General features: G+C 51.6%; 4 protein-coding genes across 11 annotated transcripts in view; 2 read left to right on the top strand and 2 right to left on the bottom strand.

The window, feature by feature from the left end:
• The first annotated feature begins 356 nt into the window (after positions 1 to 356).
• On the top strand, positions 357 to 3,049 carry Pard6a (par-6 family cell polarity regulator alpha). 5 transcript variants are annotated; one of them, XM_048792582.1, is made up of 5 exons: positions 357 to 666; positions 1,041 to 1,263; positions 1,480 to 1,784; positions 2,002 to 2,234; positions 2,918 to 3,049. In XM_048792582.1, exons 1-5 carry the CDS (start codon positions 475 to 477, stop codon positions 3,015 to 3,017), a joined length of 1,053 nt encoding a protein of 350 aa, XP_048648539.1. In that variant the 5' UTR covers positions 357 to 474; the 3' UTR covers positions 3,018 to 3,049. The 5 variants fall into 5 exon arrangements, with proteins under 5 accessions (XP_048648539.1, XP_048648536.1, XP_048648538.1 ...); XM_048792579.1 differs by having other exon boundaries at positions 1,480 to 2,234; XM_048792581.1 differs by lacking the exon at positions 2,918 to 3,049 and having other exon boundaries at positions 357 to 654; positions 1,480 to 2,367.
• On the bottom strand, positions 2,758 to 6,778 carry Enkd1 (enkurin domain containing 1). The gene is made up of 8 exons (XM_015496195.2): positions 6,478 to 6,778; positions 6,220 to 6,319; positions 5,936 to 6,130; positions 5,101 to 5,273; positions 3,730 to 3,846; positions 3,455 to 3,618; positions 3,221 to 3,357; positions 2,758 to 3,131 (listed from the first exon to the last, which is right to left on the bottom strand). The coding sequence occupies exons 1-8, from the start codon at positions 6,631 to 6,633 to the stop codon at positions 2,971 to 2,973; spliced, it is 1,203 nt and encodes a 400-aa protein (XP_015351681.2). The 5' UTR covers positions 6,634 to 6,778; the 3' UTR covers positions 2,758 to 2,970.
• CUNH16orf86 (chromosome unknown C16orf86 homolog) lies at positions 3,014 to 8,641 on the top strand. 3 transcript variants are annotated; one of them, XM_015496196.2, is made up of 5 exons: positions 6,848 to 6,949; positions 7,180 to 7,403; positions 7,606 to 7,614; positions 7,788 to 8,005; positions 8,107 to 8,641. In XM_015496196.2, exons 1-5 carry the CDS (start codon positions 6,848 to 6,850, stop codon positions 8,508 to 8,510), a joined length of 957 nt encoding a protein of 318 aa, XP_015351682.1. In that variant the 3' UTR covers positions 8,511 to 8,641. The 3 variants fall into 3 exon arrangements, with proteins under 3 accessions (XP_048648542.1, XP_048648541.1, XP_015351682.1); XM_048792585.1 differs by lacking the exons at positions 6,848 to 6,949; positions 7,606 to 7,614 and adding an exon at positions 3,014 to 3,150 and having other exon boundaries at positions 7,821 to 8,005; XM_048792584.1 differs by lacking the exons at positions 6,848 to 6,949; positions 7,606 to 7,614 and adding an exon at positions 5,267 to 5,794 and having other exon boundaries at positions 7,821 to 8,005.
• A 4,465-nt stretch (positions 8,642 to 13,106) lies between these two features.
• Gfod2 (glucose-fructose oxidoreductase domain containing 2) overlaps positions 13,107 to 16,217 on the bottom strand; it is a 48,793-nt gene continuing 45,682 nt past the window's right edge. For both annotated transcript variants that reach the window (XM_015496194.2, XM_048792583.1), the window contains exon 3: positions 13,107 to 14,646. In XM_015496194.2, coding sequence (XP_015351680.1) covers positions 13,748 to 14,646 — 899 coding nt within the window. In that variant the 3' untranslated portion in view covers positions 13,107 to 13,747. The remainder of the gene's footprint in view (positions 14,647 to 16,217) is intronic.

The raw sequence follows: 16,217 nt of genomic DNA, 5'->3' as shown, positions 1-16,217 counted from the left end.
CATGGGCTGCATCCTGGTACAGTTATTCTTATCGGGACATCTCTCTGAGGAACAATCTGGCCTTGGGCCGTTCATCACGACATCGGGAAGGAAGGGGCCAAAGGCTGGCTCGCAGGCAGAGTGATCCTGGGCCTGAAGCTGCTGAGATCTGAGGGTGGTGGCTTGAGTTGGCTCGAAGCCACTTCGCCGTGTGACCCGGAGGGGTTTAGCAGAAGTTTATTATGACTCAGTTTCCTCATATACAAAATGCTTAGTCTTGTAAGACCAGTGAAAATAAAAATACACAGCGCTCAATAAATGTCAATTCCCTCTTTATCCTCTTGGATTGGCCAAATCCGTCCTCCCAGACTCTTCCGGACGTGCGAACCCTAGCGTAATGACGTAGGAGCAGAGGAAGAATGTTCTCCACCCACATCTCTGTTTCCTAGGAGACGTGGACTCCGCGTTCCTCTGTGTCGCTGCCCCCTTGACGTCATGGTCCGGATGGGAGGGCGGGGCAAGTGCTACAGTAGGGGCGGGGCGGCGCGGGCGGGCCAGCCGGGCTGTGCACCTGCGCCTCCGCGGGCTGCCTGGGGCACTGTCCCTGGTCTGCCCGGTCCCGCAATGGCCAGGCCGCAGAGGACTCCGGCGCGCAGTCCTGACAGCATCGTCGAGGTGAAGAGCAAAGTAAGGGCGCCTTCGGCCCCGGCTCCGGCCCCGGCCCTAGGCACTCCCAATTCTCTCCTTCTCCTTCCCTGCTCCTTGGCCCCATCACTTCTGTCCTTTATCCTCCACGTCCCATTCTTTTTTTCTGCTTATTTTTCCTTATCCATCCTCCTTCCTTCCACTGCCAGCCTCCAGAGTCCCTCTATGGTTTTGGTACGTGGAGGGCGGGGACAAGACCTTGGACAGCGTCCCTTATACTGGAACTGAGGTGTGGGTTCAACGCTGTAGCTTTTGCAGCAGCCCTTTTTTACCCCTACTTCTGCCAGACTTAGATCTGTGTGAAAAAGAGACCTGTCCTAACCAGTCTTCTCTCCCCCGCCACCACCCGCCTCCAGTTCGACGCTGAGTTCCGACGCTTTGCGCTGCCCCGCGCTTCCGTGAGCGGCTTCCAGGAGTTTTCTCGGTTGCTGCGTGCAGTGCACCAGATCCCAGGCCTGGACGTGCTGCTTGGCTATACGGATGCTCACGGCGACCTACTGCCCCTCACCAACGACGACAGCCTGCACCGGGCCCTGGCCAGCGGGCCCCCGCCGCTGCGCCTACTGGTGCAGAAGCGGGGTGAGGAGAATGGGGTACAGTGGGCAGCCTCGGTGGGGCAGGGTGACCGGGCAGGTCTACAAGGGTTAGTCCATACCCAGAGCACTCAGTCTTCACCTTCTGCAGTCCTTGCCCTTGGCCTGACCTCCAAGTGGTAGGAAATAGCTACATTGCTCCCTGTAAAGGGCCCAAGTAGGAGAGCAGCATCTCTGATCTCAGCACCCCCCTCTCCTGCAGCAGAAGCTGACTCCAGCGGCCTGGCATTTGCCTCCAACTCTCTGCAGCGGCGCAGGAAAGGGCTTCTACTGCGACCAGTGGCACCCCTGCGCACCCGGCCACCCCTGCTAATCAGCCTGCCCCAAGATTTCCGCCAGGTTTCCTCAGTCATAGATGTGGACCTACTGCCTGAGACCCACCGAAGGGTTCGACTGCACAAGCATGGTTCAGACCGCCCTCTGGGCTTTTACATTCGAGATGGCATGAGTGTGCGTGTGGCTCCCCAAGGCCTGGAGCGGGTTCCAGGCATATTCATCTCCCGCCTGGTACGTGGGGGCCTGGCTGAGAGTACAGGGCTGCTGGCAGTTAGTGATGAGATCCTTGAGGTCAATGGTATTGAGGTGGCTGGGAAGACCTTGGACCAAGTGACGGACATGATGGTTGCCAACAGCCATAACCTCATTGTCACTGTCAAGCCTGCCAACCAGCGCAATAATGTGGTGCGAGGGGCATCTGGGCGGCTAACACGGCCTCCCTCTGCAGGGCCTGGGCCTGCTGAGCCCGACAGTGATGATGACAGCAGTGACCTGGTCATTGAGAACCGACCGCCTCCTTGTTCCAATGGGCTGTCTCAGCCGCCATGCTGGGACCTGCACCCTGGCTGCCTACTTCCTGGTGTCCGAAACTCTCTGCCCTCCCTGGATGGCCAGGAACAGGCCAGCTCTGGCTGGGGGAGTAGCATACGAGGAGATGGTAGCGGCTTCAGCCTCTGACAGGCAAGGATGCAGCCCTTTTCTATTCTAGGCTGCTGGGACATGGTAGGGACATCCTGGTTGGGGCGGGGGTTAGCTTGCTTGTTCCATTGGGCCCTCTCAGCCTGAGGAACATTAAAAGTTTTATACAAACACAGACATGGTCCTTCTGTGTCCCAGTCCCAGCCTCCTCTCCAATCCCATAAGCCTACCTTCTACTCTGGATATGAAACAGGAATGACAGGGGCAGTGGAAAGACCTTCCCATGGTTAGGCAGCAGGAAGGTCATGGGGCTTTGCATTCTTGAAGTAAGGAAAGCGTCTATGGACCAAACATTATTGGCACATGCCTATAATTCCAGTGACTCAGGAGGATGAGGCAGGAGGATGGCAAATTGAAGGCCAGATTGGGCAACTTAGTGAGATGCTCTCTCAAAATAAAATAAAAAGGGATGTTGATATAGTTCAGTGATAGAGTACTTGCCTAGCACCTTGGGTTCAATCCCCAGTCCTCCCTCCAAACAAAACTTTTATGGAAACAAACCCCACTGTGTACAAAAGGTTTAATTTTGTCAAAAGGGTTTAAAGGCTGGGATGGCCCTTCTACAACCACAGATAGCTGGGAAGAATACTCTGGGTATATTGCCTGCCCAGAAAGCTCCTCTTTTTGGACCTCTGCTGTATAACCGGGCCTGTTGCCTCTTGCAGCCATGTGGCAATCCTCAGTGTGGATCTTCCTGCCACTGCTCCAACAAAGGGGCTCAGGCATCCATCTTCACGAAGACTTTGGGCCGGGAAAAGATCTTGATGGCCTCTTCTACCTGCACCAGCTTCCGGTCCAGCTCAACACGGTGGCCTTGGGCTCTCAGCGAGTCTGCCCCGGCAGGTAGCAGTACTAGCTCACGCAGCAGCTGGCTCTGGCCTACAGGGGCCCAGGAACAGTGAGTACTGGGCAGAAGTGCATGGTTCCCAGTGGGCTCCCCATCCTGCCCCGCTTGCCCAAGTACTCACTCTGGAGCAGACTATTCAGTGTTTCCAGCCGCTGGTTCTCAGGCATGCAGGTATGACCAGGGGGCATGTCAGGGTCTGGCTGGCTATGCTGGCGGGCTTCAGCCTCCCGCCGCCACATATCCCTGCGCTCCAACAAGCTGTAGATACACAGGCCTAGGGTTGAGGACACCAAGGCAATTGATTCCCACCCTCCATAGATGCCCCTCACCCAGGGTGTTGGACACTGAGACCTACTAAAGAGGCACATGGCCCTTCTGTGTTGCGTTGTAGTGTTCCTGGGCTTGACGTTGCTGCTCCAGAACCTGTGCCAGGGCCTGCAGTGAGTGGGAATGGCGCCGGGGGGCCCTCTTGGCAGCTTGGGCATTGTGACTAATGAAATCCACACTCAGGCCTGATCCCTGTAGGACATGGCAAGAATGGTGGGGGTTAATAGCATTGTGTTGTACTTTTGTATCCCCACCCACAGGACTCCTGCCCAACCACCTCCTAGCTCCCACATATCCTCTCACCTTAGCTTTGGGTCCTGGTGGGGTTAGCTGGACACGGGGTGGTGGGAGCCCAGGGCCACAGCGGGAGTGTGCCCGCAGGAAGTGGGCATGCTCTGTTGCAGAGGCGGGGTCAGGCTCCTGCAGGGCAGGACATAGCAGAGGAATCAGTTAGGCTGATGTCAGGGTCTCAAACCACAAGGGTATGCCTCTAGCCTTCTGGCCTTTCAGGATTTTTCTCTCCCCATCCCTATAGGGCCTCTTCTTTCTCATTTATTTATTTTTTTTTTGAGAGAGAGAGAGAGAGAAAGAATTTTTTTTAATATTTATTTTTAGTTCTCGGTGGACACAACATCTTTATTTGTATGTGATGCTGAGGATCCAACCCAGGCCGCACGCATACCAGGCGAGCGCGCTACCACTTGAGCCACATCCCCAGCCCAGGGCCTTTTCTTTCTTAAAGGACCACTTCTTATTAGCATTTAAACATGGGGGTCTCTTCTACATTTAAGGAAACAAACTATATTTCATTCTAATTCGGTTCAGTTAGCACTTTTTTCTCCCTCCTAGGCAAGCTTCAGCCCCCCAAGGTCATTGAGGGCTGGTTTCCAAGCCCTCAAATCCATGGGGCCACTTCCTTGGTCTCATTGTTCTCAACCTGCTCATCAATAACTCCTGGATCTCATGCCTGAGATCCAGACCTGAGCATCCATCTGCTTCCTGGACGCACTCCCACCCCCTGGGAGTCCCACAGATGCCTGAGCTTCAATATATCCTTATGTGACCTTGTCTTTTCTCTCAGTTCTCCTCCTTCTTAAAGGAATGGTGCCTACCCAATACAGGGGCCACCATACCCCAGTCCCAGCCCCTGCCCTCCCTACTATCCTCAGATAAATGTTGAAAGACCAGGGGGTATAGCTTAGTGGTAAAACACATGCTTAGCATGAATGAGACCCTGGGTTTGATTCTCAACAACCACATGGCACACATGCACACACACAAAAAAACATTGGAAAGTAGCTTAGGTGGTCCTTTCAGATGTGGGTTCAGCTGACTTCTTGGCTTAAACTTATACTTTTCCCCCTCACAGTGAACTGTACCCAGGATCCCCACTGCTCACCCTCTAGTCTCAGAACATCTACCTGTAAAGTTCTCTTTCCATGGAATGTTCTCTCCCCCACTTCCCTTGCCTAATTCCTACTGGACCCTCATGGTTAGTCCAGCCATTACCACTTCTGCAGAGACTCCAGATATGCCTGCAGCAGTACCAGCTGTCCCTTAATACTTTGTTATCTTAATTCTCTGTGATTTCTTCTCTTCCCATAACTCAGATCACAGTATAATTTTGCCTGCTGGCCAACAAAGACAATATTTCTGGCTCCCTAAAACAGATACCTGCAGCTGGGCCTTGAGTCGGGACTCCACCTTGTCATATTTGGGTGACCGCCACAGTGCCTTCAGGGGCCTGAGCTGGCCCTGCTCCCTGCTGTGCTCTTGCTCTCGGAAGCGCTTCTGTATCTCTCTGATCCGCCTCAGATTTTCCTTCTCATGGTCTTTAGGGTCCTTCCCTGGAGAAAATATGCTGCCATGCTCTGCTCTATGTATGGCCCATGCAACCCAACTTAAACTAGATCTCAGTATAGGCCCATACCCTGCCTCCTGCACAAAGATATCCCTGGCTCTCCTGTCTGGGTTAGACCCCACACACATATTCCATCGCATCAACTTATGCCTTTCCTTCCTAACATAGTACATTATCTCTTTGTTATTTTTTACATTTTTAACTTGTTACTGTTTTGTGACATCAAACCTGAGGTCTTGTACATGCTAGGCAAACACTCTACTACTGAGCTACATCTCCACCCCAGTTTTTTACATTTTTATAGTGAAGTATACTATATCATCTCGCATATTACACTTATCTCTTGTTTATTGCCTCCCACCTTAACTTTATGATGACCCACACTTGTCCTTGATTTTGTTTTCCTAGTATCTATATGAATCCTGTTTAAAAGTGTTCCATTGATGCATGAATGCATGAAGCTAGGACTTCCTGGGACTATCTCATTCAGTCCACTCCTGCGAGGAGGTAGTTCATTTCCTACTCCTTTTATATTGGGGAAACAGATCTACAGGGGCAAAGCCAGCGTCCAGGTCAGGGAAGAAGGAGCAGCCCCTTTAGATCTCCACTTTTGATCTCCAACTGCTGCTCTTTCTGGCTGGGACTTACTCTTGGGAGAAGCTCCTGGACCGAGGGAGATGTCTCCCAGTTGCAGCAGCACGTCCCCCACGCCTCGTTGGCTACGCTCCAGGATTTCTCGGGCTCCGGGCCTGATGCGGGGGCCACGGGGAGGGGCGGCGTCCAAATCAGGTTCCGAGGTCAGCAGGTCCAGCTTCAAAGCGGTTCCCTCGAGGCGTCCTTGGGCTAGGAGGTGGGACCGGGTGGAGTGCGGGGCTCAGTTATGGAGTGGGGAATTCGCCCCACCGCGGCACGCTCGGCACGCTCCAACTCACCTGAGGCGGGTCGCCGGTAGTAGTCAGGGCAGAGTGTAGGATCTGGGGGAATGGGCCCCGAGATGCGGGACGGGCCTTCGCACATGCTGCGGTCGACGCCCTGCAACGGTGCACCGAGGCCTGCCACGCTGCGCATCTCCCGCCGGAACCCCTTTCCCTACCCCGATGCTTCCTCCCTCAACCAGACCCTGCAGCCAGGCCGTGCTTTCCACTTCCAATCACTCCCCCAGCTCCCTCCGCGCTCATGGCCCGGCCTACCCTTGCTGCCTTTGCGACCCCGATTTTAGCCCACTTCTTTGCGGGTTCGCTGTCCCTCTCCGCACGCCCCCAGCGGGGGCTCACTTGAGCAGTTTTGCCGCCAGCTTCTGCAACCTGACGGGAGTTGCTGTTGCCAGGCAACAAATAGCTTTCCATCTCTGAGGTCAGGGGTCAATGATCTGGCGATAAGCCTTCTGGGGCTTGTAGTTCCAGCCGAGTGGGCGGAACAGCCTTCAGTCCCATTCGGAGCTAGGCTAGGCTCTAGTCGCCTGGCGGGTTCCTCAGTCAACACAGGGTCCACCAGTCCAGCCCCTGGGCGCCCGCTCTCCTACCGCAGCAACCGTCGAGAATGCTCTGACCCATCGAAGCCATGGCCTCTGGGGCCGAGAGGAAGCCAGGGGCCCCAGAGGGGACAGTCGCAGGGCTGGTCCAGGTTGTGGAGGCACCAGTTAATCATGCTCAGAGCCCTGAGGTGATGGTCCTGATGATCTGGCCATCAGCCTTCAAACATTTGGCCACGGTGCTCTGAGGGCCGAACTTTGAGTGATCTGACCCCCTAACTGCCAGTTCAGGCCTTACAGTGGAGGGGCCCGGGCTGGTGCCCTTTCTCCGGTGTTTGGGGGCTGATGTTGGGCATCGAATGACTGATTCCTACATCTTTTGTTTGGCCATGGCAACTAATTACCTATGTGTTGCCTCTAGTGCTCAATGATGGGAGACCAGTGCCCAGTGCCAGCTTATGAGGCCTGCCGTACCCAGGGTGAAGACGTGTGTCCAAGAGGACACTGCAGAGAGCCAGAGCTCCAGGAGGAGGGGATCAAGCTGGAGGAAGAAGTGCTTGAGGCAGAGGCAGGAGACGAGAGAGGCCCCAGGCTTGGGGCCTCCATCGTGGGGCCCAGTCATGGACTGAAGAGGAAACCGATCAAGTGAGGAGGTTTTTCAGAGGGAAGGAACTGCAGGGATGGGGTTGAGCCTCAAACTTACCCCTGGAGAATTCCTAAATCCTGTACGTCTGTGGGGCAGATTCTTGTCCCCTGCCACTATCATCACTCTGCCTATTCTGTTCCTCAAGAGCTCTGGCATAGGGAGCACCAGCACCAGGAGAGATGGAACCTCCATGTCTTGAAGGGGAATGAGGTCACATAAATGCTGGGACCCTATTGGGCCTGGGATTTCATTGACCAAGAAAGGGATAGCTTTATAGTCCTGGGTTGGTGGGATAGGCAGGGCTAGTCCCTAGGCTCAAGGCAAAAGAGCCAGAGGCTGAAGGCTGCCTCTCAGGCCTCTTGTCCCCAACTTTAGTCTCCCAGCCTCCCAGGACCTAGCTACCATGCCCATCCTAGGACTGAAGCTGAGCTGCCACCAGGGATGCTGCTGCAGAGAGAGGAGCTGGAGGGCTGTCAGAATGAACCCTCACCATCTGCCAAACAGCACAAAAAAGCCAAGAAACGCAAAAGTCTGGGGGCTCCCATGCTTCCAGCTATAGCCAGCACTGTGTCTGCACCCCCAGAGACCCTGGGGCTGGAGCGTGAGTGGCAGTCCTTGGGCTTTCCCTTCTTTCCCTGCTTGCTGGAGCTGACATTGCACAGCCTGGCGCTCCAGCCCCTGTCCTGCCCCGGGTCCTTGCAGGAAAAGCTCAGCGCCTCCGGCCATTGTACCAGTATATCAACTATTGCAACCCTGAGCTGAACCAGGCAGGGGAGGAAGACAGGGAGGCTGAGGTAGAGCCTGAGTCAGAGTTGGCCCTGGTTCCTGAGGAGGCAGGTGTGGAGCCGCTGCAGGCCTTGCTCCCTGTGGCAGGTGAGCTGGGCTTAGGTCTCCCTTTGCCCTATTCCAATGTGTTAGTTCCCCCCACTCATGCCTTGGCTCCCCTGGGAGAGGAGGCTGGAGTGGAGCTTGGGGTTTTGCCCAGCTTGGGGATGAGTGGTCACCTCAAGGCAGAGGTGGATAAGTCAACCCAGGTGGATATCGACAAGATGCTGAGTGTCTGCACTGCTCCCCTTGTGCCCCCACTCTCCCCTCAGTACAAGTGACTTCACCCACTGGGTGTTCCCATTCTCCAGGCCTGACCCAGGGCTGTAGCCTGAGGGCTAGATGGAGGGGGGAATTTGGCCCCTGCTCCCATTTGAGAACTTGGAAAATAAACATTTTTCCTTTTCTAAGACCAATTCCCCAAATATGATGCTTGAATTAGGGAAAGAAAGAGGCTGTGAAGAAGGGTGAAGGACTCACCTGTGCAGAGTTTGAAGTTGGGCCAGTCATCTGGATTACCAGGGGCCATGTCATCTGACAAATGAGATTCCTGGGTACCATCCTAGGCCTGAACAAGAAGTGGGTTTGGACAGGCAAAGGGCCCAGTTCTGTGTATTTAAGTCTCCCCAGGTGAATCAGGGTCAGGTAGGCTAATGGTGGGGAATGAAGAGGGAGTGGGGAAGGAACCTGAGGCAGAGAAAAGGTCATGCAGTTGGGCATGGTGGCACACACTGGTAGTCCCAGAGGCGTGGGAGGCTGAGGCAGGATTGCAAGTTCAAAGCCATTCTCAGCAACTTTGTGAGGCTCTGAGGAACTTAGTGAGACCCTGTCTCAAAAAATAAAAAGGACTGAGGATGTGGCTTAATGGTAAAGTACCCTGGATTTAATCCCCAGTATCCCCTCCCCACAAAAAAAGGTCATGAGAAGCAGGCATTTGGCCCTGCTGTCTCTCAGGGAAGGGCCTGTGTTTAGCCTGACCTCAAGGGGACCAACACATGGTATTCCTGGGTGGAAAGGTTCATTTACCTGCCCTAAGTGGCAGCTTTGAAATATTTCCCACCCATTACCACAGCTGGATCTATACAGTGACCCTGCCTCACACTTCTGCGCCCTTGATGGTGTCACTGTCCCTCTAGCACCTTTCTCCTCTTGCCCCAGCTGCCTTGAAACTTCCCAATGTCTCTAACTCCCTGGTCAGCCACACCTTTTCTTACTTTCACTCTCTGCACATGGGGTTTTCCTGCTAAGAAGCCTTTATTCCCTAACCCATCCGTCTGGCTAGTGCACACATGATCCTTGACAATTTGGGTACCCTCTTTCTGCTGAGCCAGGCAGCAGGCAATGTTGCCTTGCATTGTATACTATTGAAACTGTGGATTATAACTGTCTTTGCAACTGAACTGGGAATTCCCCAAAGACACACATCATTGAATCATATCCACCTATCAGACAACCCCCATAAAAGGTACCAAAGATGGGGAGACCATTGAGGGGTTGGAGGAGGCTGTGGAGAGGATAGGTCAGAATCTGAATGAATTAAGCTATCTGAATTACACAACAATGTGTTGGGACTCTGGAATAATGGTCAGCATGGTTATCAGAGGAGGCTGAGTGGGCAGGCCCAGGCAGGATGAAAATGGGCATGGCTCTTTTTCTTGGCTGTTCCCTCCTTTGGGAGGGTCACTTGGATACTCAATTGTTCCATTGCAAAGTCATAGGCAAGCCATGAGGTCTGGACACTTCTTTCTCTTTTCATCTTTAGATTTCCCTGGGTTGTATTTTGCCCACCCCAAGGTGATACTGTCCATAGGGCCCACACAGACTGAATCTCATCCATAGAGATGAACTCAGATTCTTCAGGGTATTTCAGAGCTAGATAATTGAGGTTGACCTCACTTTATGGCTGAGGAAGCAGAGGCCTGCAGGGAAGTGTTCTTGCACATGTTGAAAGTAAGTCCACATGGGCTGGAGTTGTAGCTCTGTGGAAGAGTGCTTGCCTAGCATGTGTGAGGCCCTGGGTTCAATTCTTAGCACCACATGCAAATAAGTAAAATAAAGATCCATCAACAACTAAAATTTTTAAAAAAGGAAGTAAGATCACATGCTGGAGCCTGTGAGGCTCTCTGCCTTCCTCTGAGTTCTACAAAATCTGTGGACTTGGCTCTCTGGTTAGGCCTGATCTAAGAAGGCCAAGCATCTACTCTCTCGGTGGTCTTTGGGGCTGGTGGTATGGTCAAGACCAGCATTGATAAGGAAGCTCTGCTCATTTCCCCACAGGTGAAAGAGGAAATGATGATTAGAAAAGAACTGTTCTAAGCAGGGGTAATGGGAGCCACAGGAAGGGAGAAGTTACTGCTGCTCCTAGAAGCTCACTCTAAGGGGGAAATGCTGAGATGGCATGATTCAAGGGGAAATGAGGGACCACAGGTAATGGGGTGGCCACTGTTGCCTAGGGAAGTAGTAATCAGGGGAGAAGTAGTAATCAGGTGGCCCTCCAGTTACTCCTGAAGAAGAGAGCTAGTGCTTTCCAGGCCAAGGAAAAGTCAGGAATGAAGCTACGCTGGTGTGGAAGATGTCAGCTCTATGCAGGAGGGCTGCTCAGTGTGGCTGAAACAGCACATGAACATCAGGGGCCCAAACTGGCCAAATTGGGGGGTGACAAAGAGGAGTACAGACAAACAGGGTCCTTGGCCTGACATTATGGAGAGGTCAAATGGGCAGCAGTGTGAAGAAAAGAATGGAAAAGAGACAGGACAGGAAGGTGAGGAAGTAGCTGCCAGGTCTTAGTGAATGTGAGGCCTAGATTTGTTTGGAGGCTGGTGACTGTTATCTTAGATAACTTATTTTGTAAGTTATCTTCTGATTGTTGATTCAGAGGGGACAAGATGAATTTTCACTGAGCTTGTAAAAACTTTACTTTGACCTAAGAAGTGTTGGGAGCTTTCCAAAATTTGGGAATCAAATTTCAGGTCCTAGGAGATGCTGCTACCTTCCTCCGTGAGGGGGCGCTGCAGGACAAGCCAGGAGCCAGTTTGGGCTCTGCTCACCCATGGGATCCATTGATAATAGGCATCTGGGCCACTTCCAGGCTCAATTCTCCTCCCCATTCCTAAAGTGGAACCAGTGAGCTATGATGCCCAAGAGGTACACGATGGTGAAGATGTCAGGAGGATTAGGCCCAGGAGCACATGTCTATAATCTAGTGACTAGCAAGGCTGAAGCAGGAGGACAGCAAGTTTGAGACCTGACTGGGTGACTTAGCAAGACCCTGTCCCAGAATAAAAAAATAAAAAGACCTGGGGATGTAGCTCAGTAGTAAAGACCCCCATACTGAAGGAAAAATGTCAGGGGGATAGGGTGATGGGGGGTTCCCTCAGAGAACTTGGGGTCTCATAAAAGCAGTTCTAGGGGCTGGGATTGTGGCTCAATGCTAGAGTGCTTGCCTAGCATGTGTGAGGCACTGGGTTCGATCCTCAGCACCACACTAAAAAATAAATAAATAAAGGTACTGAATCAATCTACAACCCCCTCAAATTAAAATAAACAAAAGCAGCTCTACACTAGGCTCAATGCAATCTGCCCCAGCACTTCTGGGAATCTGTCTCTGTAAACAGCAGTCCTCCAAAACCAACATTTGGCCACTCTGGGTCAGCAACATGGACTTTTCTTATGTATGAGCATCTTATGTTTTCTTGGTCAAGCCCCAAATTTAGGAGGGACTTGGACACCCCAGTAATACCCAGAGTGACTGACCTGCTGAGCTGAGTCCCAGGGACAATTAACTATCAGCCTAATGGTGGGCTTTCTCTTCACCCCCTAGTTCAGGATAGGTTGAGACTCCTGCTCCAGGAGGGACACATTTGGGATTGTGAGTTAAGATTCTCAAATGCAGATACTCCTGGCTCCATTTCTTATAATCTACAGGAAGGCAGTAACTTTACCCCACTGTGCCTGTTTTCTGATCTGAATAATGGGCCTACTAAATCTTCACAGAGTGGTTTGGAGTTGAAATAATAGGCATGAGTTGTTTACCCTGGGGGCCCAGCATGCCATAAGATTACTCCAACACTAACCCTTGTTATTTTATCTCACAAGGACAATGTCTGAAAGCAGGTCACTACAGGAAAACAGGCCTGGTGACTTCTATAAGGGGTGCCAAGAGGAAGAAGCAAAACTCCTTGCGCCTTTTTGGCAAGAAGCCCAGGGCGGGAACAGGGAGGAAGGCTAGAGAAGGGAAGAGTTTGTCCAGGCTTCACATCTAGCAGGCTGGCAAAAGAAATAAAGGGGGCAGACATGGCTAAAAAGGAACAAAGTCATACACATGGATAGTGACTGTACAGATGGGTTAAGCAGTGTTAGCCAAACCTTCTCTGAGAGGCAGCAGAGGTCCCTTCCTCCTCAAGCTCCTGCCTCTCCAGGAGCCATACCATGGGGCTGGAAGAACAGAATCCCTCCAGGCCTTAAGCCAAGGAGGCTACAGGCACGTGCCCTGACTGCCTGAAACACAAGGCTCAACTGCACCCCCTAATGGAAGACTTGTGTACTGTCTTCTGAGGAAACACTTTTTAAATTGCCCCAACTGGCCCTAGATTTTGATCCTCCTGCCTCAATCCTCAACTGAATGGCTGGGATTACAGGAGTGTACCTGTTGAGAAAACACTTTTCTTTGGAGGACTCCTGGGACCTGGCCATGAGGGAACAAGCAGGAGACAAGGGCAGGCAGTGGCAGAAACCTCTGTGGCTCAGTAGATGGTGATAAATCCATGGCAGGCTCAGAGCTGCTATGGGTCATGAGGAAAGATAAAAACTATAGCAATAAACAAATCTTTCATTATTAAAGAACCCCAATCACCAATCAAAACCCACGAACCATGGTGTCACATTTTTCCGATTTATTTATTGACATTTATCAGATGTTCTACAGCTCCCCCTTGTCTTCTCTCTGCCAAATCAGGGGCCCTTTTCCTTAGGTCAACAGCCCCAGAGCTCATATAATATAGCAACCCCTCTTCCATGCAGGAAGGGTCAGCCTGGAGGCCAGAAGGGTCTGGCTGCATGGAAGGGCAGGTGAGGATCCCTGAAGGACGACTTACTGCCCTTACTGTTCCTGAGATGTCCTGGCCCAGAAGGGCATGGAAACAAAGTTCCTTGTCATTTATCCTCTGGCATTAGCCAAGCTGGTTTCTTGGGCTTTCTTATCCTGTCAGATCAGAGATCAGGCCCACAAGTCAGGCTTTTGCTGGCCCTGCTCACTAGCAGAACCATGAAGAGGCCTGGTAGCAATTCTGCCCTGACACTGTGCAAGCCTAGGCCATGGCAGTAGGGGCACATGGTACTCTTCAAGTCTTGAGAAAGTAAATGAGCAGATGGACAAGTCATCTTCCTTGGGCCCCTTCAATTGTCTCCCAGTTTTAGCCCGAGCTGATTATGATACTGTCTTTGCTATGGCCAAGTCCCCATCACAGTTCTGGTTTCATCCCTGGCCCCTCTGCTCTGTGGCAGGGAGCCCATGTAGAGGTCATAGATTGTTCCGCTGAAGTGCCTCACATAGGTTCTGGTTGGCATCAGGTTCCTCTGTCAGCACCTCCACAGTCTCCCACTCCCCCGATCGACTTGACCTTTTGATGGCATCTACCACACTCTGCATATATAGCCCATCCTCAAATGAGGCAGCCATGGAAACTGGAGCACGATCCCAGGTACGGCGGTCGCCCTGTCCCTGGAAGGACTGGCGCAAGGCCTGTACCATGTAGACCATGCCTTTCAAGTAGAGTAGTGGGACGTCCTGGGGCCCCTGATCTGGCAGTCCTGCACCCATAGACAGGGAGTCCCTCACAAGCAGCTCCTCTTGCATGGCAGTGTTCTTCTGCCCATAGAGGTCAGCTCCCCGGGCAACAAGACGTCCTGCAGAGCCGACCACCATGACTTCATGCACAAAGGCACCTGGCATGTTGAAGTTGAGTGTCACTGTGCTGCACACCCCACCACCCATAAGCATCTGGAAGAAACAGAAGTCATCGCTTGTTACATGCCGGATGCCACGGATGGCAGCATTCTGTCTCACAAAGGTCTTGAGCAGCCCATGCACCTTCTCGGCTTTCCGGCCAGTCAGGTGGGTCAGCAGGTCCACAATGTAGGTGCCCATGGTGTGCAGGCCCCCTCCACCCATAAGCTCATCACAGATCCAGCCGTAGCTGGGGCTGAGCAGGCTGCCTGAGTATACGCGGGCATCGCAGATCATCACCGCACCTACATAGTGCTCTGCAATCAGTTGTTTCATGCGCACAAAAGCAGGCAGGAACCGCAGCACATTCCCCACCAGGCTCATCAGCTGTGGGTAGTAGCGTGAAGCTGTCACCATCCGGAAGGCATCTATCGATGTTGCTGCCTTTTCACAAACCACATTCTTCCCAATGCCTACAAGTAAGACACAACAGGAAATCTCAAAGTTCCAAGGGTTTACACTAGGGAAACATCTTATTTCTCCAAAGCAGATGGACCATGCAATGCCTCCTATAGGACTAGAAAGTGGCCTGGGAGAAGAGAAAGGGTTACTCAGCTTAGACTGAAAATGGTCACAGTGACTGGAAAGTTATGGGTTAAATAAAGAGGAAAGGTTATTGGTCTCTTCAAAACCCTCCCTCTAGCTTCAGTACTGGGAATTAGACTCAGGGATGCTCAACCACTAAGCTACAACTGTAGTCCTTTTTCATTTTAAGGCAGAGTCTCACTGAATCACTCAGGTCCTTACTAAGTTTATGAGGTGGCCTCAAACTTGTAGTCCTCCTGCCTTAGCCTGCCAAGTTGCTGGGATTATAGGCATGTGCCACCATGCCTGCAGGAATAGGTTCTCTCTTTCTCTCTCTTAATATTTTTTAGTTGTAGGTGGACACAATACCTTTATTTCATTATTATGTGGTGCTGACGATGGAACCCAGAGCTTCATGTGTGCTAGGTGAGTGTTCCACCACTGAGCCACAACACCAGCCCCAGGAAAAGGTTCTTAAGAGGCATGAATGGAGTTGAGGCAGGAGGATCACAACTCCAAGCCCAGCCTCAGTAAATTAGTGAGAACCTGTTTCAACAACAAACACAACCCAAGGCTGGAGTTGAAGATACGTATATGACAGTCAATTTTATGTGATCAACTCAGCTACACTATAGGGCGGGCCGTTCAAATGCCAGTCTAGATGTTGCTCTGAAGGTACTTTTTTAGATGTGGTTAACATTTAAGTCAGATGACTTTGACTAAAGCAGACTACATGGAATAATGTGAGTGGGCCTCACACGATCAGTAGAAGGACTGACTGAAAAGACTGAAGTTCTCCTCAGAGGAGGGAATTATACCTCCAGAATGCCTTGAGGCCTAAGTAATATAGACTCTTGCCAGAATTTCTAGCAGGCTGGCCTGCCTGGCAGGTTTTATTTATTCATTTATTTATTTATTGGTACTGAGGATTGAACCCAGGGGCACTTTACCACTGTGCTCCGTCTCCATCTTTTTGTAGTTGCATATGTTCAGAATGCTTTTTTTTGTTTGTTTATTTATATGTGATGCTGAGGTTCTAACCCAGTACCTCACACATGTTAAGCAAGTGCTCCGCCACTGAGCTACAGCCCCAGCCCCAGCCCCATCTCCAGCAGTTTTAGTTTTTATTTTGATACAATGTGTTGCTAAATTGCTGAGGCTTAAATTTGCAATCCTCCTGCCTTAGCCTCTTGAGACACTGAAAATTACAGGCATATGTCTGCACCAGTTATCTTCAAATAAATCTCTCTCACACAGTATGTTCTTAGTTCTGATTCTCTGGAGAACCCTGATAATACAGATGGGATTGAGGGGAAGACACACATCATGGACATTATAATTTTATTAGATCATTTTGTTTGGGTCAAGATAATCCATATTCTGGGGGATGGGTGTGGCATTCTCAGTTATAACTCCAGAGAGGGCCCTAAGTGTCCTGCAGACTATTCTCTGAAAATTT

The sequence above is a fragment of the Marmota marmota genome, unplaced genomic scaffold (assembly GCF_001458135.2).
Source record: "Marmota marmota marmota unplaced genomic scaffold, marMar, whole genome shotgun sequence".
Classification (NCBI taxonomy): Eukaryota; Metazoa; Chordata; class Mammalia; order Rodentia; family Sciuridae; genus Marmota; species Marmota marmota.
This window is presented reverse-complemented; position numbering and strand designations above follow the sequence as displayed.

What these genes read in the sequence shown, in the direction of transcription:
- Pard6a (XM_048792579.1), top strand. Translation starts at nt 475, where the DNA reads ATGGTCCGGATGGGAGGGCGGGGCAAGTGCTACAGTAGGGGCGGGGCG. An exon ending in TCGTCGAGGTGAAGAGCAAA is followed by an intron (nt 667 to 1,040) that starts GTAAGGGCGCCT and finishes ACCCGCCTCCAG; the next exon opens with TTCGACGCTGAGTTCCGACG. An exon ending in CCTACTGGTGCAGAAGCGGG is followed by an intron (nt 1,264 to 1,479) that starts GTGAGGAGAATG and finishes CCTCTCCTGCAG; the next exon opens with CAGAAGCTGACTCCAGCGGC.
- Enkd1 (XM_015496195.2), bottom strand. Translation starts at nt 6,633, where the DNA reads ATGGAAAGCTATTTGTTGCCTGGCAACAGCAACTCCCGTCAGGTTGCA. An exon ending in CACCAGGACCCAAAGCTAAG is followed by an intron (nt 3,619 to 3,729) that starts GTGAGAGGATAT and finishes CATGTCCTACAG; the next exon opens with GGATCAGGCCTGAGTGTGGA. An exon ending in ACTGAATAGTCTGCTCCAGA is followed by an intron (nt 3,132 to 3,220) that starts GTGAGTACTTGG and finishes GGGCCCCTGTAG; the next exon opens with GCCAGAGCCAGCTGCTGCGT.
- CUNH16orf86 (XM_015496196.2), top strand. Translation starts at nt 6,848, where the DNA reads ATGGCCTCTGGGGCCGAGAGGAAGCCAGGGGCCCCAGAGGGGACAGTC. An exon ending in ATCATGCTCAGAGCCCTGAG is followed by an intron (nt 6,950 to 7,179) that starts GTGATGGTCCTG and finishes TGTTGCCTCTAG; the next exon opens with TGCTCAATGATGGGAGACCA. An exon ending in AGAGACCCTGGGGCTGGAGC is followed by an intron (nt 8,006 to 8,106) that starts GTGAGTGGCAGT and finishes GGGTCCTTGCAG; the next exon opens with GAAAAGCTCAGCGCCTCCGG.